The 20,265-nt window shown below is 57.0% G+C and overlaps 1 protein-coding gene across 5 annotated transcripts; it reads left to right on the top strand.

Moving 5' to 3' along the window:
- The first annotated feature begins 11 nt into the window (after positions 1 to 11).
- On the top strand, positions 12 to 20,192 carry LOC101940742 (zinc finger protein 777-like). Of its 5 annotated transcripts, none has more exons than XM_008173072.4 (8): positions 21 to 273; positions 4,810 to 5,211; positions 7,370 to 7,496; positions 10,098 to 10,211; positions 11,570 to 11,683; positions 12,223 to 12,336; positions 13,503 to 13,616; positions 18,656 to 20,192. In XM_008173072.4, exons 1-8 carry the CDS (start codon positions 250 to 252, stop codon positions 19,873 to 19,875), a joined length of 2,229 nt encoding a protein of 742 aa, XP_008171294.2. In that variant the 5' UTR covers positions 21 to 249; the 3' UTR covers positions 19,876 to 20,192. The 5 variants fall into 5 exon arrangements, with proteins under 5 accessions (XP_065442589.1, XP_042716857.2, XP_008171295.2 ...); XM_008173071.4 differs by having other exon boundaries at positions 22 to 273; positions 18,653 to 20,192; XM_065586517.1 differs by lacking the exon at positions 4,810 to 5,211 and having other exon boundaries at positions 12 to 273; positions 18,653 to 20,192.
- The last annotated feature ends 73 nt before the right edge of the window (positions 20,193 to 20,265 follow it).

The raw sequence follows: 20,265 nt of genomic DNA, 5'->3' as shown, positions 1-20,265 counted from the left end.
CGGCGCCGCGATCCCCGCCGCCAGGGGCCGCTGCCGCCCCGCTCCTCCCCGCCCCGCCGCTCCCGGGCCCCGGCAGCCAGGCCGCGGCTCCCTCCCTCCCGGCGGCGCTCGCTCTGCTCCGCCCGGCAGCGGGGCCGGCCCGTGGCGAGGCGAGGCGAGGCGGCGCCGGGACTCTGCCCAGCCCGGAGCGGGAGCGGAGCTCGGCCGGGCCGGGCCGGGCCCGCTGGAGAAGCCCCGCCCGGGGGGGCCATGGCCGAGCGGGCCGCTGCCCAGGTAAGGGCCCGGCGGGCGGGGGAGCCTCGGGCCCCGGGAGCTTCTCCCCGCCCGGCCTGGGCCCCGGGAGCCGGGCCGCGGGGAGCGCGGGGCTGCCCGGCCGGGCGGGGGCTGGCTCCGGGGCGGGGCGATCCCGGCCCGTGTCTCCTCCCCGGGTGTGTGAACGCGGAGCGGAGTTAAACTGATCCTGGCTCTGAGCTCCCTGGGGGCTGGGTCCTGCTGTCCGGGGCAGGGCTTGGAAACTGTCTCTCCAGCCCCTCCGGCCTGGCGGTTTGGGGTCTGATTGTGGGTTGGAGCTGGAGAGAAGCTCCCTGTTCCCTGGCCCAGCATTGCCAGAGGCTTTCGCTGACTTCCTGCGCCTCAGTGTGTGGGGCCCAGTGTCAGGCACCTCTGGGAAGCGGGGCAAGGTCTCTCCATTCAGGGCCCCCACACACGGAGGCCTGGGAAGTCAGTCCAGGCTGCCGGAGCCTGTCAGCAATGGGGTGTATTTAATGGCAGCAGGGCCGAGAGCAATGGATGGGGTGTGAAACTGCTCATCCCTGAGCTAGGGAGCAAGGGGTACTCTGCTTCTTAGGGCCCTGTCCTATAGCGCCCATCACACCGAGAAAGGTAAACGGCCAAACCATATCCCAGTGTTCTGGGTTTGCAGGGGCCTGGCACAGAGGGGTCCTGGGCCCTGACGGGGGCTCTTAGCCATCACCACAATACACACAAATAATGTTTTCAATTGATGTTATCTGAATCATAGAATCTCAGGGTTGGAAGGGACCTCAGGAGGTATCTAGTCCAACCCCTGCTCAAAGCAGGACCAATTCCCAACTAAATCATCCCAGCCAGGGCTTTGTCAAGCCTGACCTTAAAAACCTCTAAGGAAGGAGATTCCACCACCTCCCTAGGGAACCCATTCCAGTCCATCTGCTTTGTCCTTCCTTCTCTGCCTGCCCCTCCCTGCTCACTCCCACTCCAAATACCTGTTACCACTTTTCATCCTGCTACGTCTTAACGAGAGACCTGGTGTTATGCCAAGATACTGAGCATCTCCTGAGAAACACTGAACAATCCCCACCTCTCTCTGAAGGTGCTCGGCTCTTCCCAGGATCCAGCCCGTACCTGTAAGCTCTTTGTGTCAGGGACATTACCGGTGGCTGGCCTGCACAGCCCCATGCCTGGCTGTGGGGTTGTGTGGGTGGGGCTGGATTTCAGGCAGCAGCAATAAGATGTATTAGAAGTGGAAAAGATACCAGAGAAGGGCAACAAAAAACGATCCGGGGTATGGAACAGCTTCTGTCTGAGGGGAGATTAAAAAGACTGGGGCTATTCAGTTTAGCAAAGAGACAGATAAGGGGGGATAAGATAGAGGTCTATAAAATCATGACTGGTGTGGAGAAAGTAAATAAGGAAATGTTATTTACTCCTTCTCATAACACAAGAGCCAGGGGTCACCAAATGAAATTAACAGGCAGCCGGTTTAAAACAAACAAAAGGAAGTATTTCTTTACACAACGCAGTCAACCTGTGGAACTCCTTGCCAGGGGATGTTGTGAAGGCCAAAAGCAGAACAGGGTTCACATAAGAATGATGTAAATTCATGGAGGACAGGTCCCTCAATGGCTGTTGGTCAAGATGGTCAGGGACACAACCCCACGCTCCGGGTGTCCCTAAACCTCCGACTGCCAGAAACTGGGACTGGAGCTTAGGAACGGGATCATTTAACTGCCATGTTCTGTTCATTCCCTCGGAAGCATCTGCTTCTGGCCACTGTCGGTAGACAGGATGCTGGGCTACATGGACCATCGGTCTGACCCAGTGTGGCCGTTCTTATGTCTAGGTGTAGAAATCTTGGCAGTGCCCGTTTCAGTCAGGAGAGGCAGCTGGAACTGGGCTGAGCCAAAGTGGAGTGAGTGGCGCGGCAACCCACGTGCCAGGTCACAAGGCCACTCGCACAGATTGGGACCAAGTGGCCCCCATTAGAGTGGCGCTGCGAGCCTGGAGGTCACGGCACCTGGAGCGGGGAGCCGAGCCCAGCCAGCCCTGCAGGACAGGAGCTGCTGCTGCAGGGTGAGTGTGGGGTGGGCTCTGCACGCCCACCCACAGGCCCTGAGCCCCCTTCCTGAGGCAGTTCTCAACACCCCCTCCCCCCCGGGCCTATTTATTGGGCTGCGCCAGGCCATCAGCTTTTACCAATGGGTCCTGGGCCAAAGGTTGGGAAGCGCCGCTCTGGCCACCTCTCCCTGGCCACAAGGGCTTGGATCGGCAGCCCAGGCCCTAGGAGCAGTATGGAGGGACCCAGAACGCCAGCCAGAGAGCTGCAGTCACCAGGGCCGAGGAGCAGCACTCGACAGGCTGTTCTCCCCCCGCTTCAGCTCCCCGGGGATTCTGACACGGTTGTGCTGGATTTAAGGAGAGTACAGCCAGCTCCATCAGGCTCCCCCAGGCCTGCCGACAGCAATTCCGGGCCCCAGGGCAGAACAGTCAATGGGCACGGCCAGGGCTTCCACATGCCCGCCCGGCTGCCTTCGCCGTCACCACTACCACCCTGTGCACACCTAGGAGCCTTGCGGCCCTCCCAGGTGATTTAAAAGGGCCATGGGCTCCTGACCACTGCTACCATGGCAGTGGCGGCGGTGAGGGCCCTCGGGCCCTTTTAAATTCCCCGGGCCCCATGGTAATTGGCCCATTTCCTCCCACCCCCCCTCGTCGGCAGGCCTGGGCTCCCCCATCCACGCAGTTAGATCCCCCAGCTCCATTCACCGTGTTGCCTCCTTCTCTCCCATTGTAAACATGTGTGACACTTCCCGGGGTACCCAGGGTTGGGAGACACTTTGCTAGCACCCGCCCTTGGCATGTGGAAATCTTGTCTGGGCCTGCTGTGAATCAGCTCCCTGAAACCACCAGCCTCTGACAGCCCAAGCGCTGCCCTCCAGGCCCCCCCAGACCTCGCGCTCTCTGCACAGGTTAGCGATAGGCACTCACCCGCCGCCAAGTTCTCGGAGCGCCCAGCTGGAGCACCCAGCCCTGATCCACTGAACGCAGAGCTCTCGGATTCGCTGCTCCCAAAGGAACAGAACACGCCCGCTCAGGGTCCCCGCTCTGCGTCACACGGCTCCGGTAGATGTATAGCGACAACAGGGATACGTTTAACATCAGAGAACTGAGAGTCAAGCGAGGGACAGAAAGAATGTCGAAAACAAACGGTTACGTATGAAACAAAATCGTAACGCGCTCACTAGCGCCTCAACAGAACTCTCAAGGCATGCCCCTGGCTCCTGCAAGCTAGCTGACCCCCCGTCCTTGCCCCAGCCTTTTCAACCAGTTTGACTGAGACCCCTTCCCATAAGATCAAGCCCGCTGGTGGTTTGTTCACATAGATTGAAGGAGAACTTGGGGTTCATCTGCACCCCAGATATAGTCTCAAGGGTTCATTGTCTTATTGTAACAGGATAACCCCGGGTGTTCTTGTTTTGTCCTGCAACCTCCACAACCTAGTGACTAACATTTTGCTCAGATGGTAGATGGCCGTCCATTGTGAATCATACAATACTTAATTGGCACGTGACCAGCCAGAGTGAGATAAATGTCTCTTCCCCTTGCTTGACAGGAGTTTGTGGATCACCTGTCAGTGACTTGCCTTATCTCACCGCCCTAGAGAACAGAGTTTTTAGCATAGATACAGAACTCTTCACATCTCGCAATGATTATGGGGACCCTTCTGGCGCCGGCTTTCATTAGAGACCTTACATGATGTTTCTTGGTAGATGCAGACCCAGGGGATCTCTGTGGCCCATATGTACCCGTGTGCCCTGGGGTCACAACATCCCCACTCCCTCCATGTCCCCACATGTCCTCAGAGAAATGGGGGGAGGACAACTCTGCCTTTCCAAGCCCCTGCTATCAAAAAGCCTCCTACACTTCATGTATTAAACCCTGTGGAAATTCCACAAACCAAACCTTTGTCTCCAGGGTCTGGCTGGGTAGGTGTGACCCCCCCCCCGAGGGAAATCATAAGGAGCAAGGAAATGACAGTGTCTGAGGCTCCCCTTCACCGTACCCCACACTGCAGCTTCCCACAGACAGTGAGAGACTCGGCATCGTGCCAAGGAACGTGCTGCTTCCGCCAGTGACCCGGAAATGCTCTTCGTGCACCACATTCCTAGCATGTCCTTAATGGCAACCTGGTGCCCCCCCCCTGCCCCCATAGAGACAGGACACACACACACACACACACACGCTGGTCCTGTGCGCGCATGTCACAGTATCCGTGGAGGTGGCGGGAAGGGTTTTGCGTTGTACTGGGGGGAGGAATGTGTTGTGCATCTCCACAAGGCAATTCCGTCTGCTGACGCAGAGCTGGGCGCTTAGCAGAAGTGCAGTGTGTGGACGGCAGATTCAGAGGAGGCCATTGGCCTTTCCTGGCTTTGCAGGGCTGGCTCTCTGGGGCTTCTCGCACTTGCTCAGCCTCAGTCCCTTTTAAGTGGAGTTTTGTTTGTGCAATAACGAGTCCCCCAGCTCCACTTACGTTCCTGTCCTTGCAAACAGGCTCCAGAGTGGGACCCGGAGTCAAAGCGCCCGATGCCTTTCCAATCCCGCTCTGACCCCACACAGACTTCTGAGAGAGAGAGCCAGCTGCAACCAGCAAAGCTTTCCATGTGGCCCGCAGTAGCTGCCATCCAAGCTGTGGACAGGACGGTGGATTCCCATGCCACGCGGTTGCTGACTCTGGAGAGGAGAGTGGGGACAGCAGAGAAGAAATTAGTCGATTGTGAGAAAACAGTGATGCAATTTGAAAGCCAGCTGGAGAGTAAGTGGACGGCGCTGGGAACTCTGATCCAGGAGTATGGACGGCTGCAGAGGAGGCTGGAGAACATGGAGAACCTGCTGAAGAACAGGAACTTCTGGATCCTGAGACTCCCCCCAGGCGCTAGGGGGGAGGTCCCCCAGGTAACGATATCCCAGCTGGCGCCGAGGGGCAGAACTGAATCACGTGCAGAGATTTTCCAGAGTCGGTGCCTAAACCTGGGTTCCTACCTTCGTATTTAGGCAACGAATAAGTGGCCTGATTCTCCAAGTGCTGCGCGCCAGCCGCTCCCATTGGAGTCCGCGGGTGTTGCCAGGTGCTCGGCGCTCTGGAAAATCGGGGGATTTATTCATTGCCTAACTATTGCCCTTTGTGACCTGCGCGGCCAGTCAAAGTGCCGGGCCCTGGGGGTGTTCCCGCTGCAAGGCAGGTATTGATAATGGAGTCTGTCCGGCTGGGATTTTCTTTGGCACAGCCTTGTTTCTTTACAAGGAAGGTACAAATGGTCTCCGAATGCAGGAGGCAGAAGGAGCAGTTTCTTAACCAACAGCCTCCAGCCTCTGTAGGCAGCACCAGACCCAAAAGCCATCTCTAGCTTTTCCCAGGGTCAGACACCAAACCGTGCCCCAGGCTGCCGCTTGGTTGGCTTTCTCCCTCAGTCTGTGTGTTCTCCCTTCCCACGTCCTGACCCAAACAGACTCCTCCTCCCCCTCGGTCCAAAACTCCTGGGTGGGTTCACAACCCCTTTTGTCTTAGGTTGGGGGCTGGGGTGCGGGGCTGTGATTAATTGATCCTGATAGTTGTGTTAGTTGAAAGATGTGTTCACACCCACTTTCAGAGATGTGTGACCCATATCCTGACCATCTCTTGGATAACAGAATGAATGTCAGAGCTTAACTTTAGACATCCACTTTTGAAAATCGTGGCCTCTTTCTCTCGTCAGTCTATTGAAAGATTTCTTTTCCCGTTGACATTCCATCTCCGCAGCAAGATTTCCCCAGTCAGGGCTGCGCGCTGGAGTGCGTTTGCTCGTATCTCTTCTGGAAGGACCAGAGTATGTTCTAACCATGTTACAGAAACGTGCTACAATAGCGCACAGGCGAATAGTGTTGTGATGTGCTGCTCTGACGCTGCGTTGGCTGTTCCTTATTCACCGGCCTGAACACACATTCAGAAGCATTTGACCAGAGTAGTCGCAAAAAAGACCCGTCCCGGGGGTGCTCAAACCATTGCTGGCTGGCCCCACCTCGGGCAGGCAGGCCGTTGTAACGAACCCTTGAAGAGCTCACCCCTTTATACTCTAACAGACACGTGATGTCATCGCCAATGTCTAACGTAGCTAAGAACCAGTTTGGGGCACCTTTCCCCTAGATACGGCAGTGGGGCCTTGTCGTTTGAATTGCCTTAAATGTATGGATCTTAAAGCTACCTGCGTTGGCCTTTTCTCTTCTTCCGCAGGCCCACGTTGTAGTACTGGGGCGGTAAAGGTTACTGTACATTTATCACATGACAAAACAACTTCTCTTTTTGTGTTAGAACCAGTGTGTAACCATTGCTTATCATTCAGAGGCCCCTGGTCCAAAAATCTCCTTTTTCATCTCATTAGCCACCTTCCCAGCTCAGCATCCTCCCCAGAATTGGCCTTGCTGCGTGCCACGTTCTTTCTAACTTCTAAACCTGTTATTTCCAAAGCCCATTCATGGCCACGAAAACCCCTTTATTTTACTTAAACTACAGAACACGTTTTCTTTAACCAAGCTCATTTAACCCTTTCCATATCTATTTGATCCTACAGCCAGAGTGTTCCCTTGGGATCAGCATGCAGAGAGGACCTTCTCCATGTCCGTGCCCACTTCCACACACAGAGTATGAGGGGCAGCTGCCTCCGCGATGCCATCTTCCCAGAGCCCTGCACAGCCCAGGAGTAGGAAATCCCTGTGCAAGGGGTATCTGGGTAACGTGGAGCCCCCTAGCAGCCTGACTCCATTTGACATGTGCAGCCTGGTAACGGGAGGACGGGATCCACGTGTTGCATTGATGAAGAGGGGGACGCAGTCTCTGCTCTACCCTCCACCTGACCAAATTCAGATTTTCCTTTCCAGCTCTGCCGGCGCGGGGGTGGGGGCAGCATAGCCTCGTGCAACTCTAGCTATGATGTCTGGGGGGGGGTTACTTCAAACCCATTTCTAATCATTTTCCCAATAATAGCCAGACAACACTGATCCTCCCCATTTCTCCTGATTCACACGACAGGTGGGACTGACCCAGCAGGTACTGAGTGTGCAACGCTTGTGATTCCAGGTGCCGGTGACGTTCGACGACGTCTCCGTCTATTTCAACGAGCCGGAGTGGGGGAGCTTAGAGGAATGGCAGAAGGAGCTTTACAAGAACGTGATGAAGGGGAACTATGAGGCCCTGATCTCCCTGGGTAATTCTTTTCTTCGCTCACTTACAAGAAGCTGTGAGGTCACTGAAGGTAGAGTTGGCTCCAGCTCAAGTTTATTCTCCAATTCCTTTGATTCTGGGTGGATCAGTAGGTAAAATCCTTGTAATGCGGCCCTTTGGTTAAGGGCTTGTCTACCCTTAAAACAGCTGTGCCATTGTTCTGCTTCAGTGTAGACACTACGTACGCCGACAGACGGAATTCTCCTGCCAGCGTAGGTAATCCACCTCCCTAAGGGGCGGTCGCTGGGTCGACAGAAGAATTCGACCTAGAGCTGTCTACATGGGGACTTAGTTCAGCTTCACTACGCCGCTCAGCGGGGTGGATTTTTCACACTCTGACCGATGTAGTTAAACTGACCTAGTTTTCTAGTGTAGACCAGGCCTGACTGTGTACATCTTAAAACGAGATTATAATACACAGGGCTGGTCTACACTGAAAACGTACATCGGCATACCTGTGTCTCGTAGGGGTGTGACAGATCCATCCCCCGGAGCGCCATCGCTACCCACTATGCTGTCCTATCCCCTGGTGTAGACGACACTAGGTGGATGGAAGAATTCTTCCCTCCAGGTAGCGACCGCCCCTCCGAGAGCTGGACTAACTGCAGCAATGGGAGAACCCCTCCCAGCGCTGTCTTGAGGGACTACACGGACGCGCTAGAGCGACACAGCTGCAGCTCTGGCATTTTAAGTGTAGACGTGGCCCCAGTTTTGTTCCGAATTCCTCCCCTGCAATGCTTCCTAGAGAAGGGATGTATTGACTGCACACGCACAGAGACTCTGCAGACGCAGAGCTGTCAGTCCGCAGGGAAATGTTTGCTGCCCCAAGTGAACACAAAGGTGCCCTGTGTAGCTGGAAGCACTGGAGGCCTCGCTGGTCCATCCATGTCCCTCACTCCTGGGAGCTCTCGGCTAGAACGGCCAGTTACTAGTTCTAACTGAGAAGGAGGTTTCTGTCATTGGGCTGCCTGGAGACCCCAAGTCGCATTACTCAGGTACTTCCCAGCCAGCCGCCAGAGGGTAATGGCTTGTGTTCCCCACTGACCTGAGCCAGTCACCTAGGAGAGAGATTCCATGTCCTGTCACTAATTGTATGGACCATCCAGTTCCAACTCTAGACACTGCTGGTGTGCGCCGGGGCCACTCCCCTTTGCCCCAGAGGGTTGTGAGTGGCCAGCTGCATTGAAACAGATGCAAATGGTGTCACGGATCCTGTGACCGGCCCCTGGAAGGACCCGTTCAGTGCGCCAGGCCCCCAGGGGGTCCCACCCTTCCACAAGGGGAGGCCACGCGGCCTCAGTGCCTCCGGGACTGAGCTCTGCCCAGCAAGTCCAGCTGAGAGAGACCCCTGCTCAGAGCCCGTCGCCCCTTGAGGGACCAGTGCACTGCAGCGAGCGTGGGCAGGGCCGCCAGGCCCTAGAGCCGGTTTATTAGCCAGCTGGGACACGCCTGGGGTCGCGCAGAGACCAGCGGTTACGAGAGTTCAGACCGGCCAGCGCCAGGGCTCCCACGAGCCAGGCTGCCGTAGCAACGACCTTCGCTGCCCTTGTCCCAGGTCTCTGAGCCGTCTCCTGTCACCTGCTGCTGCAGAGCCGGGCTGAGTCCACGTTCACGTTGTAACGGGAACCCAACCCCTGAACCTTTCTGGATCCTCCAGCGAAATGGGTTGGTTCCACTTCGTTCCACAGCCTCCACAGTCAGCGCCACCAATGCGGAATCGCAAGTCGTACCGTTTCCTAGCGGACAGAGAGCTGGAGAGCCGAAAAGCAGCTGAAGAGGGGAAAGCCTGATACACATTAGGGATGGAAAAGGTTAATCGGTAACCCTGGCGGCCCTGCATCGGGCAGGCTGGGACGCACCTAGCTGGCTGGCGGGCTCCCTGGCCCTGGCCACGCTGCGCCTACCTGGCCGGCCCCCTGGCTGTGCCGTACCCCAGCCCCGGCCGGATTGGCCCCAGTCCCCGCCGTGCCAGGCCCGCCAAGCTACCTCGGTTAATGGTTAACCAATTAAACAAAATAATTGTAGTGGTTTAACCAGTTAACTTTTTTAACCGATATTTCCATCCCTAATACACATCATGTAATTAGGAGGAAGGAAAGGAATAATCCTGAGGGTTAACAATGGACAGCAAATTCGATACCCCAAATGCACTGCCCAGTTCGCCCCAAGTTTTCCTTGGCTAAGATCCTGCACCTGGAGTTTCAGGACATAACTGTACATTGTGTGTCCGAGAACAGCCCCAGCGCCCCCAGGCTCTATTGTAGTATAAATAGTGTCCAAATGAACCCTTCTGCCCCTCTGTGGGTGGCTCCCTGCTCGGCTTCTTGGTGCTTAATAAATAGGCACGTGGATTAATACTTCCTGTGCCCATGGCAGCCCCTTCCCTTGGGAAGAATCAGAGAGCCCCACCCATCAGAGGAACACGCCCCCCCGGGGCAGGTATCCCTGTAACTGTGCAGCGTCTCTTCACATCGCCTGTCACCCCCAGCAGTCGGGGGTTGGGTATTTAAAACCACTGATCATGATTTGTAATGAGCATCCTACTGTGTGACTCAAACACTGGAGCGTCTCTCTCCATCTGCAGACTACGCCATCTCCAAACCTGACCTCCTGTCCCGGATTGAACGAGGGGAGGAGCCGTGTGTCGGGGATCGGGGTCGTTCAGAGGAGAGCGAGATCCCTGCAGACCCCAGCCCAGGTACATTGAAACCGCTCTGAAATGAGCCCTGAGGCCTCTCACTTCAGCTGGGTTCCCAGTGGTCGTTCCACTCGCTGCCGGGGCATTCCCGGTGCTGGAGGTGTGACTGCCTCGCGAACGCGCACAAGGTGTGAAGTTAAATGGCTCTATCCAGTGAAAGCTTCACGAGCTCTTTCATTCCTTCTGTTTCAATGGGCACTTTTCTGACACTTGTTCCAGGGACAGGAGAACGTTTGGGGGAATTCGGGTGAAATGGACATTGCTTCCCCCGAATCCCTGAGATTGCACCAGGGGATTGAGCGTCCTGTGTGTGTTTTATTCCTGTTCTTTGCTTTTTTAATCTAATCCCAGCCAGCGGGTAAGAGCAGTGATGGGATGAAGCCACAAATCCGGATCAGGATCTTGAAACCGCTTCCTCCCCCCTCCCCCTAGTTTGGTTTGAGTAACACTGAGCAGACACCCTGTGACACGGGATTTCCCCTGGCTGCCCCCCAGGTTAGGCAGGGCGCGGATGAGAGAGAAGACCTCTCTGGAAGTAGCAAGTGAGAAAAGCTCCTTTGAGATCCCAAAGCCTGGAACAACCCAGGGGCAGTTACACAGTTTAACCCTGGCAGCCTGCGTGCTGCAGAACGTCCCGTGTGCTGAACGGGCTCTGAGAGCGGACAGGCTCGCCCAGCCCCCGGGGGAACCACTAGCGCAAAGGGAAGCTGAAGTTCTAGCAAGCTCTCAGAACGTGCAGCTCCTCCCCAGACGTGGATTTCTGTCCTTGTCCCCGGCAAGTGCCATCTGCAGCTCTCCCCCCATCCCACCTCAACTCCCCTCCCCCTTCCTGACCGTTCTGGAATCAAACCCATCTGCAGCACTCCATTTCCCCTCCCCGCAGAGCCGCGCTAGCGTCTGTTCCGAGCGAGCCCCCTCTGAAACACGGTGCTGGGCGGAGATGGGTGTGACGCTCCTGGGCCCAGCTCTCAGCGGGGAGGAGAACCAGGCAGGGTGTGTCTGCGTTCAGGCTGGAAGGGGGAAGTGCCAGCCAAGGAGCCGTGCCCGCAGGAGTTCTGATCTAACGAGCAGCTAACGAGAAGTGTAGCCGTGGGGGCGCACGGCGGGAGGGACGAGCTGCCCCACGTACGATCTCATCTGAGCCGTTACAGACGTACCTGGGGCAGCCAGCCCCTCCCACCGCCACGGCTACACGTCCAGCTCGAAAGTCGACGTACCCTTAATAGCCTTTGGCTGGGATTGGCTAAGCAGCCTAGCGACTTCGGGCCCCCACCTCCCACTGACAGTCCATGGGAACTGGGTGCCCAACTCCCCTAGGCCCCTCTGAAAATCTGAGCCCTTCTCTTTCCTGTGAACAGAATCCCCCGTCTCTGCACCAGACATTTCATTGTGGATTAACCAGGAGGAGGATCCGGGTTGTGGGGCCCGAGGGGACTCTGGGGAAAACGAAATCAGTGGAAGCCCCTGCTCGGGTGAGTAACGGATTTCGCCATCTCAGAGCCGGCGATTGCAGTAATCGTCTGCGCCCAGCCATCTCCAGGGACCAGCAGCAGTTTTCTTACCCTCTGGGCAGCCTGTCGCCCACCTCATTGCTGTACCCGACTCCTGCTGGCTTGTCCCCCGGCCTTTCAACAGCAACGCCCTGCGGTCGCCTCGCCCCGTGTGGGGCTGGCAGTGCCCCGGGGGGGCTGGCAGGGAGCAGCCCCTCTGCTCAGGAACTGGGACGGGACCTGCCCTGCGTGCAGAGAGGATGTTGTCTCGCTCCCTTGCCTGCAGCGTGGGAGCCTGGCCTGTCTGGCCGTTAGTGCACGTGCTCTGCGTTCATGAAGCCCAGCAGGGCGGGGGTGTCCCTTAGTGTTCTGGCCGTTCAGCAAATCCCCCCCCCCTTTGGAGCCGCCGAACTTGTCTTGGGGCGGAGGAGGGGTCCACATCAAGGTGGTGGGGCCTGAGCTCGGTGTTCGGCTCCGGCCGAGAGCGGGGAACGTGGTGTAATCCTCTTTGCCCTGAACAGAGTTTCCGATTGTCCCCCCCGAGGCCGTGTCCTGGGTTAAACGAGAGGAAGAGCCATGTGGGCAGGATCGGCCGGTCTGTGGAGAAGGCAGAACCCCTGCAGGCCCCAGCGCTGGTGAGTAGCAGCCGGGAGCTCTGGGCATAGGGTGTGAGGGGATGAGCGGGGAATCCAGCCGGACCGTTTTACCATTTCTGCTCATCTGGTCTCAACTTCTCTAACGTGTTGTTAGTTTACAGGCCGCAAGCCAGCCGGTCGCGCCCCCTCCTGGCCCTGCCACCCCCCAGAGCCCCTCCTCTTGTCCCTCTTTGGATAATCTGACCACTGGTCTTAGCCCCTCGTTTTCTGCTTCCTCTTGAGCCTGACCAGCCCCTTTGTATCCATTAGAAAGAGGTGTCTTCTCTCCTCCAGCAAGAGCCACTGCCGGCTTTAAACCCCCAACTCGGGGGGAAGTGGGAGTAGAACCCAAACTGGAACGTAATCCCCCAGGAGTGGAAGGGACTCTGGGACCCGGAGTCCAGTCCCCGCTATCGCAGGCCACCCCAGCATGGAACCCGGTGCTGGAAGTTTGTTTACAGCCCTGATTTTTCAGGGTGGCACCAGATACTAACTGAGCCGTAAATGTCTGTATTAAATCCAAGCGGAATTTGTACAGTTGCTCCAAACATGGCTGAAAGCCGCACTAGTCAGGAGTTGCCGCATCCAGACAGTGACGAACCTTGATAAGGCTGTACAAATGTTGACGAAGGATACTCACAAAACGGAGTAGGCCCCGGGGTGCTCAAACCCACGCTGGCGACTCCTGCTTGGACAGGCAGACACGCTAATGAACCCTTTAGACGCTCACCCCTTCATACCCTTTCACAAACAAGTGATGTCCTATCGCCAGCCGTTCTCTTCGCTAAGAGCCAGGGATTAGGCAGTTTGGAGTTGTCCTTTCTCTGGCCTGGGCCAGTTGAGCAAGGAATTTTCCTTCTGACTTCATCAGCTATGGTTCCAGTTTAATGTTTCCAGCAAAGCGTCCCCTGGTGCCAGGCACGGCTGGTTGAACTCCTCCTTTCACGCCTTCCCACAACTGAGAAGTGCCTGCCCTTTACGGAACCTGCAAAACCAGATTTTCTGTAGTCCAGTGCATTTAATCCTGGATAGACTAACCCGCCCCGTTCAGAAACATACACGCTCCACCTTCAAACCCCTTTCTCTTGCCTCCACCTCTGTCGGGAGCCCCTTCCAGGACGTTAGAAACCGTCTGCTAATTCCCACCTGCTCTTCCCTGGGAACAGAATCTCCTGCTCCTGCGCCTGCCCGTTCCCCCTGGGTTAAACCGGAGCCGGAGGCGTGTGCTAGGACTCAGCCGGCTTTGGAGGAAAGGGGGCTCCCTGGAGAGCCCAGCGCAGGTGAGTAGTGGAGAGCAACAGCTCGGAACCAGTGAGTGGCTAGAGGAGCTGGTCAGAGCCAACTTCCAGCGCATTGCGACTGCAAACGGGCCCCTCCCATCCCCCCCAGCCCGGCCCCTCTGCCGGGGGAGCGGGGGTGGCGTAGGCCTGGCCCTTCCAGCGTTACTCCACCTGGGGAATTCCCAGCAGGCCACGTTAGGCTGCTCTGCAAGCCCAGAGGAGCTCAAAGCAGCCTCATCACTGGTGATAGCAAGGCCCAGGTCTGACCCCAGCAACACAGACAGTGAGATGGGGAAAACTTCCCCTCCGCCCTCCTCTAGGGGAACAAAGGATTTGCAGAGCCCGGGCCGGTAAACCAGCACCTCGATGAGTGTCCCAGCTCGCTCCCCACAGCCAACTTCATGGGCCTTGACTCCAAAGCAGGATCCCCTGAATCGCAGAACTCCCTCCCTCCCTCCCTGGCAGGTGACGTGAATAACGGCTGCTTTCTTCTGCCCCGGCAGGTGAGATCCCGCTCCAACTTGCAGAGGAGCATCGTGCCGAGGAGGGGGGCGAGGGCCCAGGCCCCCCAGGGCAGTTTGTGCAACGCTTGGGGGTCACTGAGGAGCACGCCATGGGGGGCTGCCCCACCAGTGCAGGAGGAGCTTTGTCCACCTGTGCCACCTGGCCACGCACCAGTGGGTCCCTCCAAGGGCACTCAGTGTGGGGGCTTTGCCCGCCAGGACAGCCTGGCAGAGCACCAGAGGACTCGTCTCCTGCCGAGGGCACCGCGGGGCTGGCAGCGGGGAGCCAGGGCCTCTCAGGCTGCACCGGCCCGAGCTGGGCTTGGCGAGCCAGCCCCCTACTGTGCCCACGTGACACGTGTTCCATCCCTCCCGGGTGCCAGCCGGCCCTGGGCCAGGCGAGGCAGAAACCTTCCAGGAATAGAGTCCCTGGGGAGGGGTTTGCTGCCCACCCGAGCCCTGCAGAGAAACCATCGGTGCAGAGTGCGGGGACAGGGCTGCCCCCAGCTCCGTGGTGGGGAACGTGTCGGGTCGGAGCACTACCGGGGCCAGCACCCGCTGGGAGGAACAGCTGCCGCTCCTAAGCACGGGGAAAGATAAACGACACTGAGAATCCGGGCAGGAGGCGTCGCTCGCTGTGGGAACAGCCTCAGTCACACCCCACAAGCCAGCCGGGCCAGTGTGTTCGGGTCCCATTGCGCACCCCTGTGTTCGGGCAGCACGAAGGGGGCAGAAAGCAGCCAGGTCGGGCCAGCTGAGATCCCCGGGCACGGGGGAGCTCTCGCCTTGTGCACCTGTCTCCCGTGCCACCCTGGCCACCCAAACCTGTACAGGGGCCTCGGCCGAAGTGCCCTGTAGTGGAGGACAGATGGCCCCATCTCTAATCCGACACAGAAGCCACGGACTAGACAGGCCCTGGAGACATCTCCGTTCTCCCTTGTGCGGCGAAGGAAGTTTGCACGGGTGCCGTGCCGTGCCTGCTTTGTGGCTAAAGCACGTAGTGCAGCCTCCAAGACTGTTGCTCCGGCACCGTTCACCGCACTGAGGAGCCCTGGTGACAGCCAGTCACCTCCCAGCCCCCTGCCGCTGAGAAGCAGACCGGAAGCTGTGCCATCTTCAGCACTCCCGAGCTGGGGAGACCGGGGTAGTTCACCTGCCTGCACCAGAGAACGCCCCGTGTTCCAGGCATGCCGCTAACGCAGTGCAGCCAGCGAGAGCTGACGGTGTTCAGAAACTGGCAGGAGCTGCCCATTTACTTGCGATGCCTGTGGGCCCAGTCCTGCAACTCCTTGCCCATTTATCACTTCCCTGAGTGTTCCCCTGGAAGTCAATGGACCAACTGCAGGTCCCTGGCCCAATGGGAAGTCACCTGTGAGTCGGGGTTGGCAGGCTCAGGACACATGCACTGGAAATCTGCATCCTGCTCTTTGCACTGTGGGTGCCCCAGGGTGAGCGCTGCTCGGGGACCAGCAGGAACATCCACTCGGACGGGGCTCTGGGTATTAATCCACCAGCTGTTTGGATATGGGGACAAGCCCTCCAGCATGTTGGAGTTGGCGGATGTGATTGCAGAGCCATTGGCCATTATCTTTGAAAACTTGTGGTAATTGGGGGAGGTCCCGGACGATTAGAAAAAGGCAAATAGAGTGTCCATCTTTTAACAGGGGAAGGAGGAGAAGCCGGGGAACTACAGACCTCACCTCAGTCCTTGGAAAAATCATGGAGCAGGTCTTCAAGGAATCCATTTTGAAGCACTTGGAGGAGAGGAAGGTGATCAGGATTCACCAAGGGCAAGTCATGCCTGACCAACCTGATTGCCGACTATGATGAGATAACTGGCTCTGTGGATATGGGGAAAGCAGTGGACGTGATATATCTTGATGTTAGCAAAGCTTTTGGTATGGCCTCCCACAGTATTCTTGCCAGCAAGTTTAAAAAGTATGGATTGGATGGATGGACTATAAGGTGGATAGAAAGCTGGCTAGATCATTGGGCTCAATGGGTAGTGATCAACGGCTCGATGTCTAGTTGGCAGCCGGTATCAAGCCGGTATCAGGGGTCAGTCCTGGGGCCGGTTTTGTTCAACATCTTCATTAATGATCTGGATAATGGGATTAATTGCACCCTCAGCAAGTTCACGGATGACATTACGCTGCAGGGAGACGTAGATACACTGGAGGGTAGGGATAGAGTCCATAGTGACCTAAACAAATTAGAGGATTGGGCCAAAAGAAATCTGATGAGGTTCAACAAGGACAAGTGCAGAGTCCTGCACTTAGGATGGAAGAATCCCATGCACTGCTACAGACTAGGGACCGAGTGGCTAAGAAGCAGTTCTGCAGAAAAGGACCTAGGGGTCACAGTGGACGAGAAGCTGGATACGAGACAACAGTGTGCCCTCGTTGCCAAGAAGGCTAATAGCATATTGGGCTGCATTAGTAGGAGCATTGCCAACAGATCAAGGGAAGTGATTATTCCCCTCTATTTGGCACTGGTGAGGCCACACCTGGAGTATTGCATCCAGTTTTGGTCCCCCCATTACAAAAGGGATGTGGACAAATTGGAGAGAGTCCAGCTGAGGGCAACAAAAATGATTAGGGAGCTGGGACTCATGACTTACAAGGAGAGGTTGAGGGAACTGTTGTTATTTAGTCTGCAGAAGAGAAGAATGAGGGGGGATTTGATAGCAGCCTTCAACTACCTGAAGTGGGGTTATAGAGAGGATGGAGCTCGGCTGTTCTCAGTGGTGGCAGATGACAGAACAAGGAGCAATGGTCTCAAGTTGCAGTGGGGGAGGTCTAGGTTGGATATTAGGAAACACTATTTCACTAGGAGGGTGGTGAAGCACTGGAATGGGTTACCTAGGGAGGTGGTGGAGTCTCCTTCCTTGGAGCTTTTTAAGGTCAGGCTTGACAAAGCCCTGGCTGGGATGATTTAGTTGGGGTTGGTCCTGCTTTGAGCAGGGGGTTGGACTAGATGACCTCCTTAGGGTTGGAATAGACCTCATCTTCTGTGATTCTATGTGCCTGAGTCCATCAGTGATCAGGGCAGCGCTTAACTTCTGACTGGTGCCTGAGCTGTCCCAGAGCGGGACGCTGTCCTGACTCAGGGCTCTGGGGAGTTCGGTGCCCACCGGGGGACTGAGGGGATAGTTACTGTCCTATGGGGATGTGTGTTGGGGGTGATTTCACTTGGGGCAACGTTTCACTTGAGCTCGGGCTCTTCAAAACTGGGTGCCTTGGGTGCTCCCACTGACTGCGGCGCGAGCGGTGGTGCATTTGCACTAAGTGATTCCTCCTAGAGCCTTTGGTGTGCGAGCCCCCATCGCCTGTCACCTCCAGTGACGAAGGGGGCGGGTTTTGCTTGGTAGCAGCTACTCTGTGAACAGTAACCGAGCCTCCTGTCCCCTCCCTCCTCTGCCCAGCAATGCCATTTCCAGCCCTGCTCTGTTGGCCTGGATGGCGCGTGGGGGGGAACCACGTGTCGTGGCTCAGGCGCAGGCAAAGGGGAGCCAATCCCTGCACACCCCGGTGTGGGGGAGTTCCAGCAGGCGTCACAAAGTGCTTCGCGCTGGGGCCTGGCCGCACTTACAAGTTCGGTAGACGTAGACACGGCTAGGTCGACGGAAGAATTCTGCTCTCGACGTCGCTACACCTCTTGGGGAAGTGGATTCACTACAGCGGTGGGAAAACCTCTTCCCTCACTGCTGGAAGGGTCTACCCTGTGGTGTTACAGCCGCGCAGGCGCAGCGCCATAGCTGTGCCACTGGAGTGTGGCCATGGTCTTTCAGGGACATTGGTATAAAACACAATCCAGGAGCTTGAGTTAGTTATATTCAACCCAAACGCTTGGGTTTCCTGTATGGAAACTCACAGTGAAGGTGGGCAAACAACCTTAACTGTGCCCCTCAGTAGCACCCGAAAAGAAAATCAGGAAGGCGATCTGCCCTATCTATCCTCAGCACGCGTTTTCATCTGCACTGAGACTAGAATACATGACTCTCCATCATCTCTGCCTTGTAGGCCTGCTAGCTCGGTGTGTGATGACGCTTGGCTCACTGGCCGGCGTGGGGCATCACGTGCCCAGGCCTGCAAAGTGCTGCACTTTGCATGGAAGGTCCTTGGGCCCCTGTAGCACCTCTCAGGATAGGGCCATCGCTGAGTGTTGAACCCTTCGCTCTGCTGGTTGGCGAAGCAGCACTTTGTAAAGCCTCTCTGCGGCTCGGCTAAGCTGGAGAGCTTTGTTCGGGGTGGGGAAGGCAGGCTGCCTTCCGGAGGTTTGATGCTCCTGGATTTCTAGTGTTAAAAAATAATCAAAAGCTGCAGAACAGCCCTGACACGGGGAGGCTGCAGTTTGCTTGCAGGCTTGATTCCTCCTACGCGTCCCTGTGCCCTCCGTGGTTACCAAACCCCAAACTAGGTCAAATCTCCTTCCCAGGAGCATCCCCGCTGAGTTTCCGTTCCTGACTCGAGGATCTCGGACTGACTCCGTTGCACGAGCTGAGTAAGTGTCTGGATTCTCTCTTTCTTTCAGCAGCCGGCAGGATTGGGGTCAAAGCCGAGGAGCGGCAGGTTGAGGAAAAGCCTGAAATCCTGGAGCTGACGATGACATTACTGGGAAGAGCAGACGAAGAGGCTTTCCAGAGCCAAGACCAGCCAGCAGAGAGTCCGTGCGGCCCAGAAGGGCGGCAGGGAGCCGGCGAGCCCACCACAGGCGGGAGCAGTCTGTGTGAATTCAAGCCAGGGGCAGCGCAGAAGGAAGTACACGCAGCCCAAGGCCCATGTACACCTGCAGACCATGGGACAGGCGCCCAAATGGAGCAGCTGCCTCCCCTGCCCCAGAGAATCCTGACAGGAGAAAAACCCTATAACTGCGCTGAATGCCTGACAAGCGTCTGCCTCCAGCCCAGCCTCCGGAAGCACCAGCTGTCTCATGCCGGACAGGGGGCTTACGTCTGTGCCGAGTGTCGGCGAAGCTTTCGGCTGAAGAGGAGCCTTCTAACACACCAGCGAACCCACGTGGGGGAGAGCGACAGGTCCTTCATTTGTACCACCTGCGGGAAGAACTTTGGCTGCCACCCGGAGCTCACGCGGCGCCAGCGGCGGCACGACGGGGAGCGCCGGTACAAGTGCCCCGAGTGCCCAAAGAGCTTCCTGCAGAAGCGGCACCTTGCGGATCACACGCGGCTGCACACGGGCGAGCGGCCCTTTCCGTGCCCGGCCTGCGAGAAGACCTTCAACGAGAAGTCCAACCTCAACAAGCACTACCGGATCCACACGGGCGAGCGGCCCTACCACTGCGCCCTGTGCGGCAAGAGCTTCATCCAGAAACACCATCTCCAGAAGCACCTGCGCGTCCACGGGGGGCCGAGGGCGCAGCAATGGGGGAGGTGGGGGGATGGCGTCCCCACCCCAGCTCCCCAGGCAAACCCGGCGGGGGAGAGACTCTATCCCTGCATCGAATGCATGGAGAGCTTCACTCAGAAGACGTCCCTGGAGCAGCACCAGCGAATGCACACCCAGGAGAGGCCCTTCCAGTGCACCAAGTGCAACAAAAGCTTCCGGCACAGGCAGTCGCTGAACAACCATCAGAAGAGCCACTCTCCCGCTGGGGGTTCACCCCGCCACAGGCAGGGGACGGAGACAGCCCCCTCAGGGGAAGGGTTGAAAACAGGCAGTAGCCCAGTGGGCTGGCAGTGGGGAGGAGGCAATTTACAGGCTGTTTCCTCCCCAGAAATACAGCAATACATTACATGACAGGCCCATACACTCTATAATAGCAGCTGGCGTTTACAGCGTTCCAAAGCACTGGCCAGTCCTTCATGAATCCTCGCAGCACCCCTGTAAGACGGGGGGTCAGGACTGACCTACCTACCTCACAGGCAGGGAAAGTGACTTGACAAAGACCATGCAGTGAGTCAGTGGCAGAACCATGATGAGCACCCAGACGTGCACTCACTCCTCCAGGCCACGCTGCTTTTGGAAAGTGTATTTAACTGAAGTGGGACTTGACTCAGGTAAATAACATGTCATCGTTGTAAATAGCAGATACTACATTAAAGACCTTTACCGGAAGGCTGATGTGTTTTGAGACCAGTTATTTTTGTTAATGTACATGAAAGACTATCAGTGGGTTAGGGTTTGGGG

This window comes from Chrysemys picta, chromosome 2, assembly GCF_011386835.1.
Source record: "Chrysemys picta bellii isolate R12L10 chromosome 2, ASM1138683v2, whole genome shotgun sequence".
Lineage (NCBI taxonomy): Eukaryota > Metazoa > Chordata > Testudines > Emydidae > Chrysemys > Chrysemys picta.
Note: the sequence above shows the minus strand (reverse complement) of the source record. Positions and strands in the feature narration are given on the sequence as shown.